Genomic DNA, 26,171 nt, shown 5'->3' with positions numbered 1-26,171 from the left:
TATTATTAGTGTTCAATACCCTGCATTCAAATGTGTGCCATGATGGTTGAAGGTCTTCTGAAACTGTCAATCAATATTAATAGATCATTAATGATGATCAGGAAAGGTCAAATCAGCACTTCACTGTTAAGGTAACTTGCTTAATATCTTGTTGGGTGGTTCAAACCACATTACTACAGTTCAAGCCAATCACATGTATGTAAAATGTACATTTTTACTTAAGTACTGACAGCAAATAAGGAGGATTGATCCAGAGGAGCTCTGTCATCCTACATCTGCTTCAAGTGAGGACATTCATCGCTCGCATGTTTGTTTGCAGCCATTTTGATGACGCTCACTGGGTCTTGATGCCATTTCGGAGATGTGATTCAACGACAATAGCTATTAGCTGTGTACCTGGAGGTCTATTTTGGGATTTTTCAGAGTCTACAATAATAGCATTATCTTACAGTACATTTACTATTAACCAAGGTTACTGTTTCCATGGTGATTGAGTATTTGCAGTCGATAACATTTTATAATCACAGATATTCTCATCATTGAGAAACAAACATTTGTTGTTTTAAAATTTTAGACAAATTTAAGCAAAAAGGTGTAGTATATTTTTCTGCATTTACATCTCATTATCTGGTTACCATATCATTCCCCTTTCTTGCCTCAAATATACCATTAAATAAAATATTCATTTTTTTCAACATTTAACATACATGAAGAAGATAAGCACACTTCCAAAATATTACAATAAAACAATGAATATCTGAGGCATCCAAAATACCAAAGTAACCATTAAAACACAGTAAAACCTAAAAACATCGTCGAAAGTTAAATAAAGGTTCTGCAATAAACTATGTATTTACATGTTGATGTGGAAAAAGTATTATTAAAGTGTACTCTGTAACCATGGTAACAAATCTCTTTGTAGGATCGGGGCTGTTTTATAAACTCAATAAAGACTTTGTGGCAATAGTTGCCATCTTTAAATAGTAAGCAGTAACGTTAGATGTCAAATAAAAGTTGAGAGTGGCCTCAATTTTTTTTTTTTTTTTTTTTAAATGCAGAATTTTTCATTTAGTAGCTTTTACATTTTTATGTCCACCAAACTAACATTTCGTCCAAAAACAACATCCTATTCCATGCAGCAGAACCAGTGATATGTCACAGATTCTTCAGTATTAAACTGACGCTGACTCTTTAAATCAAAAATGTTTTTAAGATGTTACTGTTATGAGGACATATTATTAACCCTCAAATCTCATTTGAAGTTCCTTGCTGAAGGTAACGTATGTGTGGGAGTTTGTAGACGCTGATCTGGTTTTCAGAAACTTGTCAGATAACACACACTCAACACGTACATGAACTTGTAACGATTATTATACATCCCAAGACACATAGGGTAGTGGCAAATCAAAGGTACAGAAAACACGCTGGCCTTTGTGAGGCGTGTCAGTCAGTAACATAAGTTATGTAACCATGGCTACGCGTGCAAGAGAAAGAAAAAAACGAAATAGCCTACAAGCGGGCAGCCACAGGACCATGTGCGCAGGAGAGGAGCCCGAGCTGCAGGACTTTTATCCTCCAGGACAAGGCCAATCTGCTACCACTGTTCCTGTTACACCTTCAGGGACACAGGGACAAATGAGTGGTGAAACGATCCCTGTGGTTTGTATTAGGCAGGACCATCTCAGGTGTAATAGTCAGGATCAGCGGTTCCATCCCCGGCTCTGCTGGTGTCCTTGTTGATGTGCCTCAGGTGGCACTGTGTATGGTAGCTCTTGTCATCCGCGTGTGAATGCATTATTGATGGCATGTGCTGGTGAAGCTCTTTCAGGGGTAGGAAGATTTTAAAAAGTGCTGACAATACAGACAATTCCATATTGATGTAGTAAATTAAGTTGCAGTATAATTTTGTACCAAAAATGATAAGAATGATTTGACTCAAATTAAAGAAGGAAAGTTTCCATAGGATTAAATTGACATATTCCACATCCACTGATGTCAACAATATGGCATCATTTCGTACAAGATTAAAACAGAACATCATTTTAAACAGTTAAATGTTACATTTAGTTTCCAAGGTAACACAAAGGATATATTTAGACTGCACTAAACTGAGACAGAAGAGAGAAGGTGTTTATGATCTTGATAGAGCCATTAAAATTAGCCAAATAGTAAAGATCAAAACACCTCATCTGCTTACAGTTGAAGGTGAGAGCCTGCTCAAGAGCAACCATGCAGCACCACTATGACACTTGCGTCATTCAGTATTTAGTGGCATTACGGATTCATATGGTACAGAGGTTTCACTTGTGCAACTCGTCAAGGGAAGTTATGGAGAAATTCAGAAATCCATGAGAAAAAGGTTTTAAATTTTAAATATTGAGACACAATAATCACTGCCATCAAATATTGGCAATGTAAGCCAGTGCAATTTATTATAATGGCACACATCGGTAAGTCTTGATTCCTCACTCCAACGCAGTGTCATACAGCATCATCATATCACTCTGTCCAACATGAAGTGAAAAAAAAACTTTACCAATTTCCACCTTTTCCACCAAAAGTCGACTTTTCTAATAAAAAAAAAGTCTTTATCTATAATAACTAAGGCGGACGTGTGGTACATTTGTGAAACAATGGCACCTTGCGTTGAAATCCATTTGTTCTTTTACCCAGGGTTGACCTCCCACAGTGAAGGGGCCCAATCAACCACCGATGGAATCCTTACTGGAATCCTACCACATTCAATTGTCTTCGCTGGAACACGTTAGTAAAAATCTGTGAGTAACGAGGAGCAAAAATAGCATCTGAAGATGAGTTATTGGAGATTTATTGTGTAACTGTATCTACACGCTCCACTCAACTCGCTTTGAGTAACAATTGTAATCGTAAGTTACTCTAAAACTTTTATGAAAGAAGATTTCATTTTCTGCCTTTATTGTCGTCACATGATTAACGTCTGAGCACCGCCCTCAGTTTGGCCGAGCGTCCCCGAGGATTGTCTTTTACGTTGTCCCTTTCTGGGGTGATCACTTTTCTACGCAGAGGAAGCCAATCAACGCTTCCGACATCTCTTTTTCCTTCCGCCAGGTCCTTCCGCCCCGCGCCTTGCTTCCTCGGGCTGAAGTGGTACTGATCTAGATTAGACAAGTCCTCCCCTTGGAGGAAACGTTTTACCAGCCTGTCTTCTAGCGAATGAAAGGTGATCACGCAGAGTCGTCCCCCGGGAGTCAGTGCCGATCGGGCAGCACGCAGCCCCGCATGGAGTTCGTTCAGCTCATCGTTCACAAAGATACGCAGAGCTTGGAAAGTCTTAGTGGCCACGTGTGCAGGTCTTTGGAGTCTGTCTTTACGTGCATGGACGACAGCTGCAGGAAAGGATCCTAGAGACAGAAGAGATGGGCAGAGTGAGCGGGTCTTGTGATAACCGGAGGCTCAATCCAAACAAGACTCCCCGCCACAACCAGTCACGGTGCAGTCTACGTGCATGCCTGTCCAAAATGTCATGACTTCAGCATCAGATATTTGTGTGAAGTTGCAAAGAATGTGTTTTGTGAGGTTACAGTTGACCAGTAAATTCTATCCAGGTCAACCGTGAATGCGAGTGGACGTTTGTGAGTAATGAGATACATTTCACTCAAGCGGTTCCTGAGATATCGCATTTATCAGAGAAATTAAATCAAGTAATCAATCCACGGTATCAGTATGATTTCTTACAAGTACGGCGCTACCATGGGATTATATTCCACTAAATGAGCTCCAGTCTGACTGCACTTTGAAAATTCATCCTCCAAAATAAAGAACTACCAATTTTCCCTTGGCACTACATTTATGTTGGATAAATGAGGATATTGTTACAATCTGTGAATTTCATGTTCATACCCAGTTTCTCAATATCAACTAATGTTTTTTTTTTTGGATCATGCTTTCTATAACCTCAATCTTTCCCTAACCTTTATCATGCAGAGTTGATGTCAGTTTTCTAAAACAGCAGAAGGGCAATGTCATACGATACCCAATCCGAATGCAGTAAGAAATGCACAGGGACAAAACAATCATTGAAAAAGCTCACGAGGTTCAACTCTGAAGGTCAAGACTACAAAGTCTACATCCATCTAAAAAAGAGAGACGCTACAGTGGGTTTAGCAATATACACCAGAGATCATCTGAAGGAAGAGTGAGGTGTAAAACTCAAACAACCCTCCATGAACCCAGCTGGAGAATGTCACACCAGTTATAACCACCGATCCATACCTCCATTCTTGTGAGAGTGGCTCATGTGACCAAACCACTCATATATGGACCTAACAACCAACAGGTGTTATCTGTGTCCAATTAACACAAAATATACAGTCCGCCGTCTGCCGAATAAAACACGCTCAGTTTGAAAACGCACCAATGTCTTACAAGTAACTATATTTTTAAATTGACCGGTAATAATCGGAATATTCCGCCTTATATTATTAATTCAAATCATTGAACCAGGAGAATAACACGCGAAAAGAGATCAATTTACGTACCAGGAAGCCGATCAAAACGTGGCCAATTGAAAATACATACAAGCCGAGGTAAGACGTGGAGGGAGCTGCAGCAGGAATGTGTGAGCAACAGGTCCATCACAGGCGCTATGCAGAGCAGATGGAGGGTGGAGATGGTGTCGATAGGGCCGATGTGTCCCCACAGCACGGAGGTAAATGCAACCAAATGCCACTCATGATCTCTGAGCGTGTTGAATGCCACTTTCCATTTGCATTCTTGCTGAGCACAAGAGAATAAATAACAATCCATGATTTCTGTTTTTGAAACACTAAAATGTTTAAAATTATTTCGGTTTTACCGGTGCAGTCCTTCTAACTTTCTTTTCCTCTCACTCATTAAAACCTTTCCCCACTACTAAAATACTTCCTTTTAGAGGCGGAGAACTTTTCATACAGATCTTTTCATAGCTCATCCAGTTATTTGACTGAACCTCAACATATATGTGCAATTAATACGTGTTTTTGAATGAATAACACGCATGGTACAGAATGCACCAGGATTAAAGCACAAGAAGGTCAACAATACACATTATTATTAAAAGGTATTAAAATATACGAGATTGGGAGCATGGAGATTGCTCCTTAACAGTTGTCAACATGGCAAGGGCAAAATGACTCATTGTTACCAGTGTTTACAGTTCAAACCGAGGCTGAAATACTCATATACCGTATAATAATGTGTAAGCTTACCAGAGAGGCGCGCACACATGCAAGAACAAGCACTAAAAGCTTGTGCGGGCCAGCCTGGCTTTATCAACAAAGCGAGAAGCTTGGATAACAACACGTCCTCCACTTCACAAGGAAAATTGTTTGCTGCTATGTTTATTTTTTGTAAAAGGCAAACACTGCTCATTTAGAAGGTTATGGCCAAAACTAGAAATGTATACAAGATTTGCTGCACAACTAAGTTATTAAGACATCATCCATATGTGGGTACAGGCAAGTTGATTCAGCCTTCAAACAACTCATAACCCGACAGACAAATGAACACAGACCGGAAGATAAACTGCAGTATATAGAAAAGTGAGGGATGTGGCATTTGTCTCCTCTGCACTAAACAGCCCAAGGTGTGACTCACACTGCAATCAATACAAGGACCAGCTCTGGTTTAGGCCTCAACAAACCATGTGGCGTCTCTCTAATTCATCTCTCAAAGGTCCTACAGACAGATCTGTGGAGAACAGAAGGGATTAAGATGTGTATCTGAAGAGGCAATCGGGTGGTTACGTGGGAAACAGCACGGTGAATGTACATTATTACAAAGGACAGCATACAGAATTCAGTTTCCTAGCTTTGTGTTATGTTGCATCCTAAATTGGTACATTGGATGTGTGTAGTGCAAAAGGCAAGAGCACACATACATTCCACAATAACATATTTGGACAACAGCATTTGATGCTTTGGTGTCACGGGTCAAAAGAAAAGTAGGAATTTGTTCAAAACAATAGAATAAGGAACAGAGGAAAATGTATTTTTGAGGTGGGACAACCGCTTTGATGATGTACTCGAGTTGAAATGTTTTCATTTGAGACAAAAATCACGACTGATTAGAATGAAATGGGATGACCCAAAACGCATCAAATCCAAGTGTTTAGTTGCACCAGAAAGCTGCACAGTGTGATACAGTTACCTGTCCTCAGCAAGCTGGTGATGCTATGAGTATTTGTGGTGTTAGCTCAGAATACAACAGTTCTAGCTCGTAAAGAAACTGGTAATATTCCATCTACCTGGGAATATGACACTGCTAGCCAACGACAACTAGCCCACTAAGCTAGTTAAGTGACAGTTAACAAGGAAGTAGCTTGTTAGTTTTTCCATGCAGTAACGTAACGCTTTGTAGTATCGACTCCAGCTTCATAACTGACTACAAAACATACCTCATACCTTATTGAACTTGACATAGAGAACATTTGAGAAATAAGAGGACAAAACAGTCAATCAGCATGCAGCAAAATGTGTATATGAAACATTTAAGAATGGAGGATACAGTATTACGGGGGGTCCTGTTACCTCTGAAAGAGGAATCCTGATCCGATGCCAGAGCTCATCACCCTGTGGGTCACCCCTTTAGATGTTCTAAACAAAATGTCACAAGACGCATCGCGGAGGATCCAGAACACACTGAAGAGACTATACATCTTGCCTGGTTTGGTGGGGAGACCAACAGCTGGAAAACTCTTCCAAGCCTGCTGCCACCAAGACCTGGTGCTGGACAAGCGGAGGAGAAGGGATGGATGGATCTAAAGTGATTCAACAGCAAAAGACAAGATGCTTTTGTTGCAATCTTTGGGAGCTTTGCAACAGTTTGGGTTCCTAAATGCATTTTAAATAGGCAGTGAAAGCCAATGTGCTTATGTTGGATTAATTCAAGTAGATTACCACACCTAATTTAATGTTGTGGCTCTAGGTCCAAATTAACGTTACAACTTGTCTGCATCTCTAAATCAATGCATCTGTGCCCTAGCTACTGGCTATTCAAGCACACACACACACACGCAATTAAATACAAGGGGATTTTGCCATTTATTGAGTTGTTGTGTTGAATGCATTTGGTGCTGTAATGTCAAAGTGAAGCTCACTTGACCCTTGTTGCCAGCCTTCAGCAAAGTAAACAATCTTTCCTTTCAGGTGCAAGTTGGGTGGAAATCAGCAAAGCTGCTCTGCCTTCCATTTCAGGTTCTTTAGGGACCTTCACTACAAAACCAGAAGTTTAAAGCTAAGGGATTTTTCCATTGATCAAAGATGTTGGCCATTGGTGTGTCTCAATGGCCGCCAGGGCCATGTTGACCTGTTTTTTAGGTCACACATGACTTTTGTGGTCAAAAGCGGATTCATCGCAATACATATTTTAGTTGTGGCCCACATTTTCTTAGACTTTCACCAAAACGATTCGATGACGGATGTTTCATTCAGTGGAGAATTACTTTCCTGGAAAAAAAGGACTCAAACGATTGGCTGCAGGTGTGAATACAATTCCCAAACCCAGCTCATTCCCAGAGCCATTAACATAAAAATGCCACACATTCTTTGCTGCACTTATTCTCACATTGAAAATGAAGCATGTTGTTAAATGCTGTGGAATATGTAAGACAAGCCAAAGAGGGAAACCAAAGCCACCAGAACATCCCACTGTCATTTTTTCTCCTGTGACTTTAAATTGTTCCTGTCAGCATCAATGACCCCATTGTTCTCAGAGCCCCCCCCCCATGGAACTCTTAAATCAAAACCTCTTGGATATTTTCAAATAAACATTCGTGGTGACTCGCTTTGCTCTTCAAGAAAGATCAAACAGCTGCTCTTACTTACACCCGTTTTCCCAGGGTGACACTGACGCACATGCTGCTCCGCGTAATAACTACTGAAAAGACATCTCCCCCTTTCAGAAGCTAAAATCTAACGGGCAAACGGTTAAAAGGGGGGAAAGAAAACAATCAGAGACAAGACAATCAATGTAATTCCAGCTGTATGCACGCGTGTGTCATGTGTGTGAGCATATATGAGGGCGTTTGCATTTGTGTCACGAAAAAGGGAAAAGAGAAATGCAAGGCAATGTGGAAGAAAAGAGGGGAAAAGAGAAGTGTTTGTATGTGTGAAATACTGCTTCCTTTCAAGGCATGATCCACATTCTGCTGCAGCCACATCCAGCTCCGTCTTTGTCTCAGCTCCCTCAAAGGAGGATAAGGAAGAAAGGCACCCAAAACAGAGACAGGAGGGAGGATACTGACTAAGGTCACAGTCCACGTAATTTTCAAATAAATACGTCCTGCAGGGAGACAGCCTTAATAACTGCACTCGTGTTTTATTTTCCCCCGTAGCCTCCAGAATGCTGCGGGGAATTAATCAGGATAGTGTCTAGCTACCTGCCACCACGCTGGCCAGCTGCTGTGTCTGGGTGATGGGGTTGACACGGCGTGCCTCCACAATGGCTGAAGCTATTTTCCTGGCGTGTCTTTCTTCCCCATATGCAGTGAGGATGGATGCAAGAGCCTGTTGATCTAACGTATTCACAACGTCAGCAGCACAGGGCATGTCGGGGTACCTACGCACAAAGAGAAGCCCAATTAAGCTGCTTGACGTCACGTCCTTGCTGACAGCGGCGAATTCTGACAACTCGAGATACAGCTGAAAACCTTTATGGCGGACAGTTATGAATAGAAGGATTGTGGGGAAATGAAAAGAGAGATGCAGCTTTTGCAATAGCTTGTGACTTATCTTAGTTGGTAGCTTGATATTGACCTTGTAAAGTGATTCATAAATGTTTATGAAAAAATATTAAAGAAGAACTTTTAATTGCAGATTTGGATTTACATCCATGCATCCATCAATCTAACTATCCATTAGAAGGACATCCATGACTTTGCTTTACATATAAAACAGGATTTCATATTACATTGTCAATCTTTGATAATATGGACTTATAATATTGCTATTTTATTTTAATAATGGTAGTTATGAAGGTACTTTTAAATGTTATAGATACTTATTACTAACATTGCAACTTCTGAGGAAAGCTTGACTGATCATTGTTCATTTTAAATTGCAAAACCTAACAGCAATCATTTAATTTACATACATACTTAGACAATGTCATTTAAATTACAGTCTATTTTAACATTTAATGATCTCACATTATCAAACAAAACAGATCATGCTTTAAATAATATAGAAAGGAAGAACAGCTGTAATTACACCCATAAGAGGTTGCTGGTTAGAAAAACATTTCTCTTCCAATCTTTTACAAATAACAATGATTGTAATTGAGAATGTAATTCACTTATTATTCCCCTCGGAACATTAAAATAAGTCTGTGAGACTTTGTTACCCGTAGCTCATATTGGCTTCACCTTTTTAAGCAGCCCAACTTCATCATTACTGCTACAATGAACACTGAAGCAACTTCAAGGCACCAACCAACAATTATCTAGCACTATGGGTTAGAAAAATTAAGTGTTTAATAATTGAGTCTTGTTAATGCAATGAAGAGTTAATAAAATTTGGATCCATCAGCCAGACACAACAAATTAAAATCTTGTACCTCTCTCCATCCATTCTCATGTCCAAGGGCCCATCCTTACTGAGGGCAAAGCCCCTCTGCGCCTGATCCATCTGCATGGAGGAGCAGCCAGCATCCAACAGGACAGCATCAATGCTGCCTGGCTGGATGTTCATGTTGGACAGCAGGGCTTCAAGCTCACTGAATCGGCCAAGCAATGGTTTCACTCGACCACTGGTGACAGGATTAGATAACATAATAGTTATTAGTCGGTTGTGCGTCAATGCATGTTATGCAAAAATATAATACCAATAAATAATATTGATTATTATAAGCAGACTCGTTTGTGGGAAGACCAAATGATTAAAATCATTCGATTCAATGAAACCCCACAATAGCTTTCCAGTCAACCTTTTATAACTGAATCAGGTGTTTCCTTGGAAGCCGACTAACTGACTTTGTTAGCCTATTCAGATCCTTCCTTGTCACAGTGTGTACACAGTCACTTCCACATGCACGAGTGGTGAGATCCTCCAGCCACATTCATGCATTTTTCATGTGACCTTTTAACATTGTGTGAACAAAGATGATGGCAGAGGAGAACAACCAGCACTATCATCCAAAGCAAAGGGTCTTCTTCAGCCATCTCCACCCATCGATCTTAACAAAGTTATCACTCTCATAAAGTAAAATTAACCAAAAAGATCTGATTGTCATTTCCAAATGGAAAACACCTTGTTTTGCACAGACCAAACAGCTGCAGTAGACTGCACCTTCTTCATCTAGACCTCAGGACAATGTGTAATTACTGTGAGGTCAACAGGAATCGGCTCTACAGGCTAAAGTATCACATTTTAGACCTCTATTGGGGGACCGGAACGCCAGGAATTTCAGCTCTAGCTGTAATGATCTTTCCACATGTCTTAGTAGTTACACTGGTGTCCCTTCTCATTCATTTACTTGTTTAATGGCATGCAATTAAGTTTGTCTCCTGTAAAAAAAACTATTTTCCCCATGTGTAGCTATTCTCAATGACACATTTGTAATTGTTGTACAACTAAGTCATGGTATTGTTGTCTGCACTGTATTTATGTTGGACAGGTTTATGAACAATATAGAGGGGTAACATTAGCAAAGTTGATGAATAGTTCATATGCTCATAATTTATTAAAAGGCACATACTTCCCATCTCTTTATATACCAATAGTTCAAATCAGAATGCAATTTAATTGTGTTTTAAAGTTTGCAAAATTCCTTACCTGAAGAATTATTTAAGGCAACAAATGAATCTATAGTTTGACCAACACAACATTGGATATAGTCAACATATGGACTGCTCCTTTGTGTGGACCAGGCCCACATCTTCTTCCAGAAAAGGAGACTTACAACAATGTAATATGTAACCATGTGGGAGGCACTTCCCGTCCTTGGCCTTGGCCATTTTCACACCGTGGTTCTGCGAGCTTCCGAGCTTTGTATGGCGAGGCATTTAAAAGTTGTTTTTCTTCATCTACTCCTACTCTCATACGTCACATGGAGCGCAGGGCAGCGTCGTGCATGTGAAGCCCACGGGGCAAAAGGGTTTCCCTCCCTTTGGCTGGTTAGATTGTAGAGTATAGAAGAAGAAGAGAAAACACTGTTCCCTTGACAACAGCTTTTGCCATTTTAAATAATTTCATTATTTTAAATTGCGATTGATTCATCGTTCAGCCTGTTTCATACACAAACATGAACATTTATATGTATGTACCTATGTATTGGTCGGCAGCAGGGACTTTTGTCGGGTGACCACGCAACAAAAGTGAGTTGTTTGCCTCTCTGCATCATCTTGTGGACTTCTGTTGGAATTCTATCAACAGCGTCTACGTTTATTATTGATTGAATAACTACTCATACCAGTGAGCAGCATTGGTATCTATATAGGTATCAATAAAATAAAGGTATCAACACGCTTACCTTTGGAAGACATTTTATCATTTTTGTTATTTGCTCTTTCTATATAAACAATGACTCCACCTTTCTCAGGATTAACCAGGGGCATGCAAGGAAAGAACACAGGTACTCTATTTGAAAAGCCACTGAGGACCAAATGGCAAGGCAGCATCTCACCCACGCTGCAAGGGCCTTCCTCTGCGTTTTGTTGTTATTCACCATCCTGCACCATGATTGATTTGTTGAAAAATCTATAGTAAAGGCTTTGTTGTTTTCGCACATCAACTGCACAAGTCTTTTCTTAAACTTCCTCATCCCTAACCCTTTACCTATTTTTCAATGTCTTTTTGGGGAGTTGACAAACTTTATATTTACATAGTTCTCAAAAACTTGAGACATTCTGTGTTTTCAAGGTTTACTAGTTACGAACAAACAGCAACTGGCTTAAGATGAATTTATTGTTGAGTTGTAAAAGTAAAACAAAAGAAAGTACACCTAAAACTGTAGGGAGGATTTACCGCAGGGGCAAAACAAACAAGTGTTGTGCGAGCCGTACCTCAGCCACGACTACACAGGAGGCCACCCTCAAGGCGCCTTGTGACAGTTTCAAGCAGAGGCGTCCTCGTCACAAGGTCAAACGGTATATTAACGTTACCTGTAAACAGTCCAACTGGACCTACAAGTCAACAAACAAGTCATGTTCATCGGAAAACATTTTGGGTTGAAAAATGAGTTGTGATTTTTATGGTTTTTTACTTTGCTGTAGAGTGCATTAAAATATTATTTACATTATGCAACGGTTTAATACCTTCAGATTTCTCCATATAATGTATAATTTTTGTAATTTCAGCCTGCAGTTTATAAATAACATTTAAATATCATGTTCCCGTCTGTAGAGTAATCCTGTATAAATAAAGTGACGTTTTTACAATCTTAAAAACACTGAGAATTTATTATTATTTTGTCATTCACCCCGACACTAACTGATAAGCTTTCAGCTGTTGTTAGCAAAGATGCAGACAATGCAAGGGGGATGCATTAGACTCGATGGGCTCCTCCAAAATAGCGTCTTTGACTGCCCTGTACATACATCGGGTGGGTAGTTACCGTTTCCCAACTGTGAATATAAATATATATTTCTTTATCAAAGGCTTTGATTGATTTCATTGCAGGAGGCCATGTGCGTCCTGTATTAGACTTCAACCATGTTATGGATTTAGTGATCATGGTTACCAATCTCATTGAGGGGGCAACAGATCTCTCAAGGTTATAGCCTTTTAGGATGAAGTCAGCACGGCTCATGGGGTCTTACAGATTCACACTGAGATCAGATGGGTGAGCTGCAGGAAGAGCTTGGAGAGAAGTTCTTCTCCACTGCACACTGAAATCTCTGTGTTCATGGAGGAAAGCATTCAATGCGGTACAAATGTTTACTGCAGTAAACGCAGAGATACTTTCTCTCAAATATTACCTTGCAAGTGTCTACTATTGACTGTATCCGGTTGCAACGAGGAGGCCAAACTGCATCGGATCTCTTTGCGCTCGTAAGGGCAAAGGACCTGTTCAAGGAATTGAACTTGAAAATGTGATGCAGGAAAGATGTCCTATTGAGAAAACATTCAAAAGAGCAGCATGAGAGGCCAGAAGTATCTGATCGAGACGGAGGAACTTTATACTGATCCACCTGTGGGTGAGCGTCAATGCCTTCTGAGATACATGTATGCTTATTTGAATTATGCCATGAACTTACTGGGGAGAATAGAAATTCACTACGAGCATTTTAGTTAGTTATTGCACCCAGTGTTTGTACTATTGTACCACCCATTGATTGATGACTTTTGAAACACTGCTGCACTGAAATGCTGGTACATCACTCAGGAATGTTACGTTTTTTTAGGCTGATCATTGAAACGTTTGTTTGAATAAGGAAATATAAAATTGTAAACCTTGTAAACTTTGATTGCGAATATATATTGTGATCTTTTCATTACATTCTAGTACATGGTCTCAATCCAGCCCTCGGGCAGTGAGGATTACATTGTTTTGTCAATCTTCATCCTCAGAGCTCATCCCTGACCTACAGAGAATGAGTGACTCATCTGCATGGCCAGGGGAGCAGAAGGTTGAATGGTGGGCAGTTCCCGCTGGTGAAGCCAAAAGCTTTCCAATGAGTATTACACAAGTCGGGGTTGTATAAAAACGATTGCTGAATACTTTCCTCGTAGTGTTGAGGAATAGAAATATTGCTATTCTACGTAGAGAGCCTTTTCCGTGCAACTGCAAAGTCATTTTTATGGGGCTTTTGTGGGCAGCGTCAACAACTAAAGAGCGTTGAGAGGAGCAACTTAGGCAAGAGCTTCAGACGGAGTGGGACCTCACAGCTTTATTTGGAGGAAGCTATATCATAACCATCAAGGTACGTAATACCCTGGCATGTCATATGATCATGGCAATTCAAATTCTTTAGTGTGTGTGTCCACCCACATGCAGGTGATGAACGTACCTTCCACTGACACTGTGACTTCTTCACCAACACGTTTTTGTAAGCCACTGAAGGATTTAAAAATATGCAAAACAGTTATATAACATTACTAAATTATTAACTTCTTTATGTGGCTTAGACACAGTGTCTTACATAAGGGCTTATATTATTAAAGAGGACAAGTTTCAGTGGTGTATGTGCTGAGGTCCAAGTGTGGGCTCATAATTGCTTAAGTGATCTAAGCTATTTATAGTTGGAGCAACCCAACATCGACATCATGCAAGTTTAGGTTATTCTGCCATACCACTGGACAGCCTATCACTGAATATGATCTTCTGAAACTCGCAGGGCCTCATGTACTAACGTGTATTTGTTTCGCAACGTGCGCATAGGAGCATAGCGAGGTATGCACAAACATGTCGCACTGAGGAGAAAACACACACTGCCTGTTGCGGAAACTGATTAGGGCAAATTGCGCTTTTCGGGGAGTTTCTCCTAAAGAGATCGGAGGGAACCCATCGAGTGCATCTATTTAAATATTCCACGGTACGTACAGAAAGCCTGTGAAAGCACACCGGTGAAAATTCTCCAGGTCTTAAAAGACTGCGGTCTGACTGTTCAACTCAGCAGACGGTAAACATGTAACCCAAATAAAGGCTATTTATACAACAAATTTGGGACAATGGTAGAATGATGTGTGTACAGGACCTCTCTGACTAAAAAGGAAAACACAAACACAAAATTTCTCCAAAGAAAAATAAAATAATTGCAAGTTCAAAAAGCTCATTTCCTCACCTGCGAATGACATGTCCTGTCTAGCCCAAGCAAACCAAGACAGCACAGCCATGAAGAGACTCCCAGTGCCAACACCCACAGTGTTTAGTGGAGACCCAATGCTCTTCATTGAATGGAAGGATTTCATTCATGTCACTTGTCGACCAAAAGGTTATTTCTTCAGCTGATAAACTGTCCTCCCTAAAGAAATAAGTCAGTGGCCCTGCGCATAAATGTCTCGAAGGCACATTTTATCGCAATGATGATGAGGCATACAGAGATGCTTGGAGTAAGCTCAACCAACGCTACGGTCAGCCTTTTGTCATCCAAAAGGCTTTCAGGGAAAGCTGTCAAAATGGCCAAAGATTGACTCCAAAGATGCGGAAGGGTTAAGAACCTTCTCTGACTTCCTAAGTGCCTGTTTGCAAGTCGGACCCCATGGGAAGGGCCTAGAAATATTAAGCGACTGAAGAAAACCTAAAGCTGAACAAAAGGTTCCTGACTGGTTAGCATCAAGCTGGAATCGTCGCGTTACAATGGCCCTCATGGAAGGTAAATAGTTTTCCACCTTTGAGGATTTTACTAACTTTGTTTCTTTAGAAGCAGAAAAAGCATGCAACTCAGTCACTTCCCTCTATGCTCTACACTCATATAACTCATCTTATTTCAACACGCAAACTGCCTTAAACAGTGACAACTCAACAAACAAAGGACAATCAAGGTTCCTCCTGCATGTGGTGCAAAGATGACAAGCATCAACTTCCCTCAACAAGTGCCCTGACTTCAAAAAAAGGTCCCTCGAGGATCGACGAGCATACGTTAGGGATAACAAGCTTTGTTAATGATGTGTGAAACCAGGTCACAGTGCCAAAGAATGTCATCACCGCCATATTTAAGGGAAACGTAGAACTTAAAATAAAGTGGAACTGTAATTTGAATTCCTACATTTTTATTTGATCAATAATAAACCATCAAGCTCAATGAGGACATTGTTTACATTTCATGAATATTTCACTAGACTTGCAGTAACTTGCTCTTGTCCATAAGGAACATCTTGGAAGCATCACAATGTATCACTTTTCCTCATCTAACTAATTATTCATGTGACAAAATGTATATGCTGCCTTCCTGCAAAGTTCATAGTCGACTTTGGTCTACTAAAATGGCAGAGAGAAAAATTAAAAATGACATTGTAAGACTGCAAGCTGCAGGTCCTGACCAATGAGGTGTGAAGGCCTTCCTCAAAACATCAGGCAAGGAACCTAAACCTAAACAGGAGTAAACCTTATTTGGGACTTCACAATCGGTCTATCAATACACTTACCAGCTGTCTGGTGACTAATAATTTCAGTTACTGCATGTGAATATTAGGGCTCAACTTAATAGCACAGGAACACTGTGAGGTTGTTTGCTATTAGAAGGCTTTGAGAATAACATGGTTTCTTTCAGTTCTATTTTTGCAGCTTTGGTGCACAACCCTTTTGTGAATTTGCCCTTCAGTTTAGACCTCAGAAACCTTCAAAGCAAACTCAGTTAGAGCGCCTGTGTTTTCAACACGATGCTGCCTTGCTGGTATTGACCCACAGTTCCTTTACTTGCAAAAAAAAAAAAGACAAGATGCTGATTGATTGTTTTCAGCAGTTGAGCAGTGATGAAATATCTACATTGCACAGAAGTCAATAGGAAGAAAGAAAGAAGAAAAAAAAATGCATTTTGTCTAAAATTGTTGCTACTTTAGTGTTATTGAAATAGTGAATTTTAGAATATAATGACTGCTCTCAATATTAATAAACGTTAAAAGCTTTCATATAGATTTTCCTCTTTATCAGCCACAACAACGTTGCTGTGCCCGTTTAAGCCCCTGGGCCGATTCGCTGTCGTGACTGGTGCCATCCCATAGCAAGATGGTGTCTAGTTTTATCGTCTTAGTTTCCTGCCTGAAAGGCAGACACAAAATTGTGTTATTACGCATCAGGAGAGTTTAAAGAATACAGAAATCTAGCCTTCCCCGGATGTGTGATTGATTGTGAAGAGAATGGCAGACTTGTGTTTTGTATTGATGCAAAGACCAAGACGTTTGGTTGGGTTTTCTTTCTACGGTGGAAAAAAATGAAGCAAAAACTTTGTAGGAACAGGCCCATCTTCAAACTCTACCTTCATTTTGATCTCAACTACACACCTGCAAAGTTTTGTCAGTGCGTCTTGACGTGTTGCGACGCTGTCCCAAGGACAAAATCTGTCCCCGCCAAGTCCTCAAAACCGCACAGAAGGTGTCTCAAGGACCGGGTGAGGAGAAACACAACCGCGTCAGCGTCTGGTGTGTGTGCGTGTAATTATTTGCAAGGCCCTTTTTGGATGGTCCACCAGTGAGAATTTAGAGGGCTGGATTGGTGCCATGTTCACATCGACGGCCCTGCGGTCAGCGGCTGGTTTCCATACAAGTTCCACCCGCAGTGTAATTTTGTTGCAATCCAATGTTGCCTAGAATCCGACTCACCAGAACCACGAACAAAATACCCCCAAAAATGCAGTATCCTGATATTATGTTTTCTGTCTTGATCTGAAATACTGTCTTACATACTGTAGCTTACAGGTGTGGATGAGATGAGCAGTTGTAACTAATGGAGTCTCAGCAATAACTTTGAAATTGGCGGCCTTTATTCGTACAAAATAGGAAGATAAAACAGGAGCGAGAGAGAATAACATTTTCAAATTCTACTATGCTGACTTTTTAAACAGTTGATAGCAAATCTCTTATCAGTCTGTTTGAGTACATACATATAAAAGCAATGTTTGCCTCCCTGGGCTTTTCAACGATGCTCGGTGTCATTTATTGTGGGCACAACTACTGCGTGGCTTCAAGAACACGGACGTCATAGCAACAACAGGAATGGTAAAATGCAGAAGATTATGAGGCTCAAAATGCAGGTGACAAATGCCATTAAAGACATCTGGGAAAAGAAGGTAGCTTTCATAAGCTAATGCTTTTAAATTAATTAATGAAATTATTCCCTATCAACAGTTTGCACTGAGGTTTTACTTTCCGCAAGAAATGGGAGAACAGAGGAGAGAGAAAATCTTCTAGCCCCGTTGCGTGGATGCACTGCGTAGGCTGCCCAGGTCTTTTACTCAGGCTTCCAATAATATTGGTTAATTGCTAGATTTCTCTAGCTTCTCTCAACTTGCATCACAGGTAGGCGTGCAAGAGTTTACATCAGGGGTATATTGCCGGTGACAGAATACAAGGTTCTCATTCTCTCTCTCTCTTAATTGTCATTCCCTGCTCACAGGCAAATCTCTCTGGCAGATTCCCTTGAGAGAGGTTTCCCCAGAATCTACGTAAAAGGATTCCTTCCCACGCCACGGTCTTAGGAACATCTCATTTTCATCCTCCCGCGCCTTGCTCACTCACACACACACACACACACACACACACACACACACACACACACACACACACACACACACACACACACACACACACACACACACACACACACACACACACACACACACACACACACGCACACTCCCTCTCACCCAGGCATAGTGTCCTTGTGTCTCCCTGTTCTCTCACTCTCGTTTTCTTTTTCTCTCTCCACTTTTTAACTTCTCTGGGCTTCTCTCTACTTCCCGCCCTCCCTCCCCTCCTTTCTTGTAGATCCTCCGTGGGAGGCAGCATCTCCTTCACGCAGCAGGCGTGGGCCCTTACTCTGACAAATAACATGCCGGGCCCACCGCATTGCGTGGGGGGGAGTAAAGCTTTAAGTTAAGAAGGAGGAATGGATTTGATTGGGTGGTGAAAGTCAGGGGCTGTATCTTGGCAAGCAGTGATCGGGCTCAGAATATGCAAGAAGCAAGAAACATAGTTTTAAGAAATAATGACCACAAACCAAACACTGCTCAGAAAGGTAAAGATGTCAGCTGCAACCAAACAAATGTATGGTACACTTATTTGGTATAAACATTTGTCTAGACAGATTATAACATAAGCTTTTGCTTGCGTTTTGTTATAGTTGATGTTTCACAATAAATCACTTACGAGTGTTCCTTGGCTAACTGCAGGGCCAGAGAGATGGCTGCAGGATCTCGGTCCAAGGCCAGGACTGTGACGTCATGAACCATATTCAGTATTGCTTTGGTATGACCACCACCTCCAAATGTCAAGTCCAGGACCACCTACATGCGAGGAGGAAAGAAAACATCATTCTTCTCACACCAGGACTCCCCATAAATGATTCATCATTATCTTATCTTCACATTCTTAGTTTACAAGTGTTGTGGTGCACTATAACGATTTTAAAACAGAATATTCTGAATTTGTCTTATCTCAGTATTTAAAGTTTAACTGGACCCTATTCTTTACAAAACTGTTATAAATGACTGACAAGATCATTGAACATTTTTTGTCCAAGGAGAATTTTCAATCTTAAATCCTCCAGTGGTTTTCTGGAAAACAGCGGTGAAAAGTGCCAGGCAGGCGCCAGGTTTTGAGTTGATGAACAGAAAGAGTAGCTTATCAAAGAGATTCCCAATGTCATGTCAGGATATTTAGATGATTTCGACAATGTAAAAGAGGTTTTTTAATTAATATCTGTATTTATTTTAGCGGTTAGCATTGAGGAGTGGATGAGGAGATGGAGAGAGGGGCAACCCAAGATTGTCTATAAGAAAGGGACGTAGACACGTCAACCAAGGGATTGTCGGCTTGGGTTTTGAAGCCTTTTTAAGTATTTTAATCTTTCTCCATCTTGGATTTAGGTAAAGATCTGTTAAAATCATTGCATTTTGCAACAAGAAACACAACAGGGTCAAGCTAAATGCAACTGAGCACAGATTTACAGTATAGTCATTTTATGCGACCAAAAAAGGTTTTGAACTGAAAAAACACTGAGAAAAAGGTTGTAAGATGAAAACACCTACAATTCCCAGACCAGACAATGCCGTAGTAGCAACAGGTCAATCACCACGTAGCCACGCCCTAAAACAAATCACCCTTCATCCTTCCAGAAATTGTCGACCCTTGTTTGTTGTTGAGTCAGCACAAAACAGGAAAATTAATGTAACAAAAAACACTTATGCGTATAGGTCACAATACACCCCTTTAACCCTGAAGTTTCAATTGCCAATCACTTGTCAGATGCCCAGATCAAAGGGAAATTGGTGTTGGCTGAGTGCCAGTTGTGCAAAGACGTAAGCCAAGAAAATCGCAGATGTTTCATCGAGTAGGCAAAATATCCGAGCTCTCGGGGAGCGTCGGTCAATGTATTGGAGCAAAATTTGGGGGAGGCATCTCCCGCTAGTCATCCAAAAAAACTAAGGACTTTGATGGCACCGTGGAAGAGTTTGGAGCACTTTACAAACTAATGCAGTTTCACATCTCTTAAACTGCTTCCATAGTTACATTTGATGTGCACAATCCAATAATCAGCTACCGAGCTGAAATCAACAGATTCTAATGGATCTGGTACCGTGATCAATTTAGCTGTGAACATAAGTTCTGAACACAGCTCACTCAACGCCGAGGCCGTCCTTATTTGCTGTCTGGTGGGGGAACCGGCACGATGACGGAATGACACAATCAGGAAGCAGTGGAACCCAAAAGGTGATGATTTTAATGAATGTCAAATCACCAAAATTTACCATTACAATTTACTCTAATGACAATCTGGGGTAAAGACAGCTCTACTACTAGGTGACTTCATAGCCATGGTAATATTTACGGCTAAACCCTTCCTCCCGGGGCCTTAAAACCATTTGGTAGTGTCCTAATTTCCAAATTCTTTTTGCTGCCTGTTTTGTATCAACAAGAATAAACTAAACTCTGACAAGCATTGATGGACAACTCTTAAAATGTAGATTAACTATTCTAATCAATTCTTCTCCAACCAGTAGATGGAACGGGCTACGAGTGGATTTATTAATCCTAATACCCTCCAGTTTGAACTTTTGTACCTTCTGCTCTCTACCAGTTGTCCTCTGGTTAGGTCGGAAAAATAAAAATAAATTGTATTCATGCTATTTTCTCTTGTGCTGTGCTTTTCGTGCGAGCTTTGCTGCATTTTGCCACAGTGAAGAGTTGGATTTTTGACAACTGCCAGCAAAAACACTGTCATAGTTTTTATTGAAAAAGTATTAAAGCCGTTTGGTTTCTCCAGTAGAGAATTTATCATTTTTTGAGAACGCCACTGGATATTTGCTGGAGTAATAATGTGGTTGACTGCAGGAAGATTGTGAGCTGACGATCACCAGACCACTCGGCTGTATAAGTAATAATGTGGAGAATCATCTATGGATACCTGTGATTAGCACTGTAAAGCAGGCACTTTGTACTAATGGCTGAATAACTAGGTCCAAGACGTGCCAACCACTCTGCCACAACATTGTGATGATCCAGCTGTATCCAGGGATTAACACTTGCGCACAACAAAACGTCTCATGTTGGGTTATATCTCTGTGTAGAGCTCCTGACTGCCTCTGCTACTGAAACAAAACTGCACTGACTGAACTGTCTGAGATTGTTTGAATAATTGGTTGTACTATGTTTCACTTTTTATTTTCTAAATGCCTGCTCTGGGATGTATTATGATGTCAGCAAATGACAGGGAAAAGATGTAATATGACAGAAAAGGAAATGCAAGCTATTCCCGACAAAAACATTAAACATGTCGATTGATAGTGACGTTGAAGGTGGGGTGTGTGCGTGCATGTGTGAGGGAAGAAGTGATCAATGGCGGTTCCCTCTCCTTTCCAGCGCACAGCAGCAGATGGGGAGGGGGTGTGGGCTAGTGGGATGAGTCACACGCATAATGAACCTGCCTGTTGTGCTATTCAATATAAAAAAGGAAAACACAAACACAAACAGCAAAGTAGGCTGGCTTTTATGGAAACAGTCAACACAAGCAACCAGGAGACAAACTGGTCCTCTACTGGAGTGTGCAGCCCTTGTCACAACAATGTTTCGCAACCCAGTCTCCAAAAAAAGCGTGAAATGGCTACGTTGGTCCACCGTGATAAACGTAGTCATGTCACGTTTTCCCCCAAAATAACGTTACTATGTTACGTTTCTTTTGGCCCATTCATTTACATTGCTTTGCAAATAGGTCACGTGACTATCAAGTTTCCCGGTAGCAAAAAGAAAAACATGGCGGACGGTCAGCATAATCTCCGTCAAAAACACAATATTTTAAGAAAGCATCAGCATTTGTATGCATTTCGATGGCATTTCTAGCGAGAAGTATGCGTTATTCTTTCATAATCTTCTATCAGAGACTGTAGAAGACCTTCCGTTTATTCGTTTCTGCGAAGATTTGAGTGTCTCTTTGAGAAAGCGTGGCTACGCAACGCCTTTAACGGCGCATTATTGAAAAAACACTTCCAGTGGGGGCGTTACCGTAAAGAAGCGTTCAGCCTTAAAGCCACTAATCGCCAAACAAAACAAACTCAAAGCACACGAATCACATTATGACTTTTTAAACATAAATTCCCTTACTTTTATGAGTTTTCAATGAAAGAATGCATAATTTCCGGGTGTAGGCAAGCCCGGGACATCCCGAATTATGGGCAATTTTGATTTGTCCAGCTTTTTGACAGCTCCAGTCCCGACTTCCAATCACAGCCTCCTAAGTCAATGACGCGCCTTAAACTCTCGGGTGTTGTGTGATTGCAACTTCCCCCCCCCCCGAACATTACGTCTTGTTTACATGGAAAAGGGGGGCGGGGCTTCGCCTTCAGAGCGGAGCGTCATTTCTCGCTCCACACGTCTCCTCTTTTTACTGGCCAGGAAAACGGGCGATCTATCCCACGTGGGTCTGGCTCCATTCCATTGGCTCTGACGAATCCACGGAGAGGCGGGACTTATAATTTGCCCGGCAAACGGAGAGATTTGAACTCCATTGCTTGCCCTGTGCGTGAAGTGGCCGTGAGGCCTCCACTAAAGTCTCTCTCTATTTGTTCTGCTTTACTCAATAAAAGTAAAACCTTTACAGATATACTGTACACACACTAGGCTAACATAACGGAGATTCCAGGCTTCGTCCTTTATGTTTTATGGGGATAAAGCCTCTGTAAGTAGTTTTTTCCCAAGCAAATCTGAGTTTCTTCTGTTTTTTGTGTGTCCCATACAAATATCAAAATATATATACTGATTTTCACATCCAAACACACTCACTTATGTTCCCTTTTATCATGACAACAAGACATTTCAAGATAAACCTTTTGCTTTCATAAATATGACAGTTTTAGTGTGTAAATGCCCAGCAGTGTACAGTCCGGGGGCCCCTATCGGGCCACTTGTTAGATGGGTTTGATGGGTTACTGACTAAAATATATGCCCCCACCCCCTAACTTGATTTAGGTCTGTTGCCTCAGGGCAACTTGTAAATATAATAGGTCAAACAAGCAATGTAAGCATTAAGAAAGTAGTGCATTTTGAGCACATTAACCACAAATGGATTCAAACATAAATTCAAAAATATTAAACAAAGAAATTAAATGACCAACACTGTATGTACAAAATCCACATACAAAACATGTAAACTTAAAGGGCTTGTTTGTGTCAAATTGTATGGCATACACATTCAACTGGCCTACAATAACCTGAAGAATGTCTTAAAATACTGAAGGGGGGGACATGATATCATTAGAAATGTTATGCCAGAGGGAGCACAGAATGTATTGTGGGGTGTTCAACAAGGAGGATTTTCAACCTCTACTATGTCTCCATCCTCATCTTGATCGACAGACTCACTGTCACTATCATCAGACATGCGTTATCCTAGTTTTAGTGTGTAAATGCAATTTCCAGCATGAGGCCTAAAAAACGCCTACAGGAATAAAAGGGTTAAACCAGATACAACTTGCTTGTTTGACTTATTTGACTTATTATATTTACAACTTGCCCTGAGGCAGTTAGGGGGTGGGGGCATACATTTTAGTCAGTAACCCATCCAACCCATCTTGAAACTCAGTCGAAGGAGTCTAACGCCGGAGTCACAGGGTGCAACAAAACTCTGTAGTGAAAAAAGTGAAGGCCGAGGCATGCTGGGTGAAGTGCGATCCCGGCCCTTTCGGGACAGTGTTGTGCCTGAACGCGTTCATTGAACGATAGTTCATGAACTCGTTGATATTTTGGGCGAACGTGAACTGAACGTACTGTATTAATGCCCGATGAACGTTACTGTGAACTCGTTCATTCTGGTTTCTACGGCACGTTCTTTCAGGTTAATGTCGTTCAATGGGGTGCCAGATTTCTATAGAAAACACACCGTAAACGCGCATTGATAAGTGTAGCAGAGGCGGCGTATAATAATTTTAAAGAGTTTTATGAAGTTACTGACAAGGTCGGTGAGGATGGGAGGAATCTGACCTTTCTTTGCAAACATTTGCACCTTAATGATTACTGTCCTGTTTTTCTTTTTATAATACCTTATTTAAAAAAGACCATTCAAGCAGCATGTGTTTGAGAATGTAGTGTAGGGGTGAACTCTGCAACTGCTGCTAGTGTGGAGTGAATGACAGCAACATTAAAGCAACAAAGGGGAAATGCTGTCCCCTCAATGCTAATGTAAACCCTGGTTGGATAAGGATTCAAAATTGGATATGAAGATTAAATCTGATGCATAGCTTCAGTGTTAAAACTGATCAAATAATTGCTGTCTGTGGTTCTGGGCTGTGGCAATAATAAAATAAAAAAAATAGCTCGCAGCAACGTATGGAAAAAAAGAACTAAACTAGTTCATTTTTTGGAACCGTGAACTTATTTCAAATATTTTGAACTATGAACTGAACTAGTTCATTTTTAAAATGTGTGAACTAAACTTTGAACTAGTTAATGTAGAAAGTAAACTTTACCAACACTGGCTATAGGACCCCGGAAGATGATGAACTATGCCTGGGAAGGGCGAAGCCATGCCGGTACGAGCATGATGTGCAAATTAGTCGTCAGATCAAAGTATAGTAGTGATAGACTAATCGAACCATCTAACAAGTGGCCCGATAGGGGCCCCCGGACTGTACACTGCTGGGCATTTACACACTAAAACTGTCATATTTATGAAAGCAAAAGGTTTATCTTGAAATGTCTTGTTGTCATGATAAAAGGGAACATAAGTGAGTGTGTTTGGATGTGAAAATCAGTATATATATTTTGATATTTGTATGGGACACACAAAAAACAGAAGAAACTCAGATTTGCTTGGGAAAAAACTACTTACAGAGGCTTTATCCCCATAAAACATAAAGGACGAAGCCTGGAATCTCCGTTATGTTAGCCTAGTGTGTGTACAGTATATCTGTAAAGGTTTTACTTTTATTGAGTAAAGCAGAACAAATAAAGAGAGAGACTTTAGTGGAGGCCTCACGGCCACTTCACGCACAGGGCAAGCAATGGAGTTCAAATCTCTCCGTTTGCCGGGCAAATTATAAGTCCCGCCTCTCCGTGGATTCGTCAGAGCCAATGGAATGGAGCCAGACCCACGTGGGATAGATCGCCCGTTTTCCTGGCCAGTAAAAAGAGGAGACGTGTGGAGCGAGAAATGACGCTCCGCTCTGAAGGCGAAGCCCCGCCCCCCTTTTCCATGTAAACAAGACGTAATGTTCGGGGGGGGGGGAAGTTGCAATCACACAACACCCGAGAGTTTAAGGCGCGTCATTGACTTAGGAGGCTGTGATTGGAAGTCGGGACTGGAGCTGTCAAAAAGCTGGACAAATCAAAATTGCCCATAATTCGGGATGTCCCGGGCTTGCCTACACCCGGAAATTATGCATTCTTTCATTGAAAACTCATAAAAGTAAGGGAATTTATGTTTAAAAAGTCATAATGTGATTCGTGTGCTTTGAGTTTGTTTTGTTTGGCGATTAGTGGCTTTAAGGCTGAACGCTTCTTTACGGTAACGCCCCCACTGGAAGTGTTTTTTCAATAATGCGCCGTTAAAGGCGTTGCGTAGCCACGCTTTCTCAAAGAGACACTCAAATCTTCGCAGAAACGAATAAACGGAAGGTCTTCTACAGTCTCTGATAGAAGATTATGAAAGAATAACGCATACTTCTCGCTAGAAATGCCATCGAAATGCATACAAATGCTGATGCTTTCTTAAAATATTGTGTTTTTGACGGAGATTATGCTGACCGTCCGCCATGTTTTTCTTTTTGCTACCGGGAAACTTGATAGTCACGTGACCTATTTGCAAAGCAATGTAAATGAATGGGCCAAAAGAAACGTAACATAGTAACGTTATTTTGGGGGAAAACGTGACATGACTACGTTTATCACGGTGGACCAACGTAGCCATTTCACGCTTTTTTTGGAGACTGGGTTGTGTTTCGTCACATCCCATTGGAAGCTGTGGCCCAAATACCAAAAGGTAAAGCTTGGTTTTCTCACTGGTGAAAAAGATGCCAGCAGAATGCCAACTAATGCTCAATATTATTTGAGGTTGGTTGGTTGAAAATATAA

The 26,171-nt window shown here is 40.9% G+C and overlaps 1 protein-coding gene across 2 annotated transcripts in view; it reads right to left on the bottom strand.

Moving 5' to 3' along the window:
- mettl15 (methyltransferase 15, mitochondrial 12S rRNA N4-cytidine) overlaps positions 1-26,171 on the bottom strand; it is a 78,822-nt gene that overhangs the window by 34,946 nt on the left and 17,705 nt on the right. Inside the window, exons 3-7 of one of the 2 annotated variants that reach the window (XM_062561733.1) lie at positions 18,759-18,895; positions 9,571-9,762; positions 8,396-8,574; positions 231-3,380; positions 20-63 (exon numbers count right to left, since the gene is read on the bottom strand). In XM_062561733.1, coding sequence (XP_062417717.1) covers positions 2,950-3,380; positions 8,396-8,574; positions 9,571-9,762; positions 18,759-18,895 — 939 coding nt within the window. In that variant the 3' untranslated portion in view covers positions 20-63; positions 231-2,949. Of the gene's footprint in view, positions 1-19; positions 3,381-8,395; positions 8,575-9,570; positions 9,763-18,758; positions 18,896-26,171 lie in introns of both variants that reach the window. The other variant, XM_062561734.1, reaches the window with a different exon arrangement.

This window comes from Pungitius pungitius, chromosome 4, assembly GCF_949316345.1.
Source record: "Pungitius pungitius chromosome 4, fPunPun2.1, whole genome shotgun sequence".
NCBI classification, from domain to species: Eukaryota; Metazoa; Chordata; class Actinopteri; order Perciformes; family Gasterosteidae; genus Pungitius; species Pungitius pungitius.
This window is presented reverse-complemented; position numbering and strand designations above follow the sequence as displayed.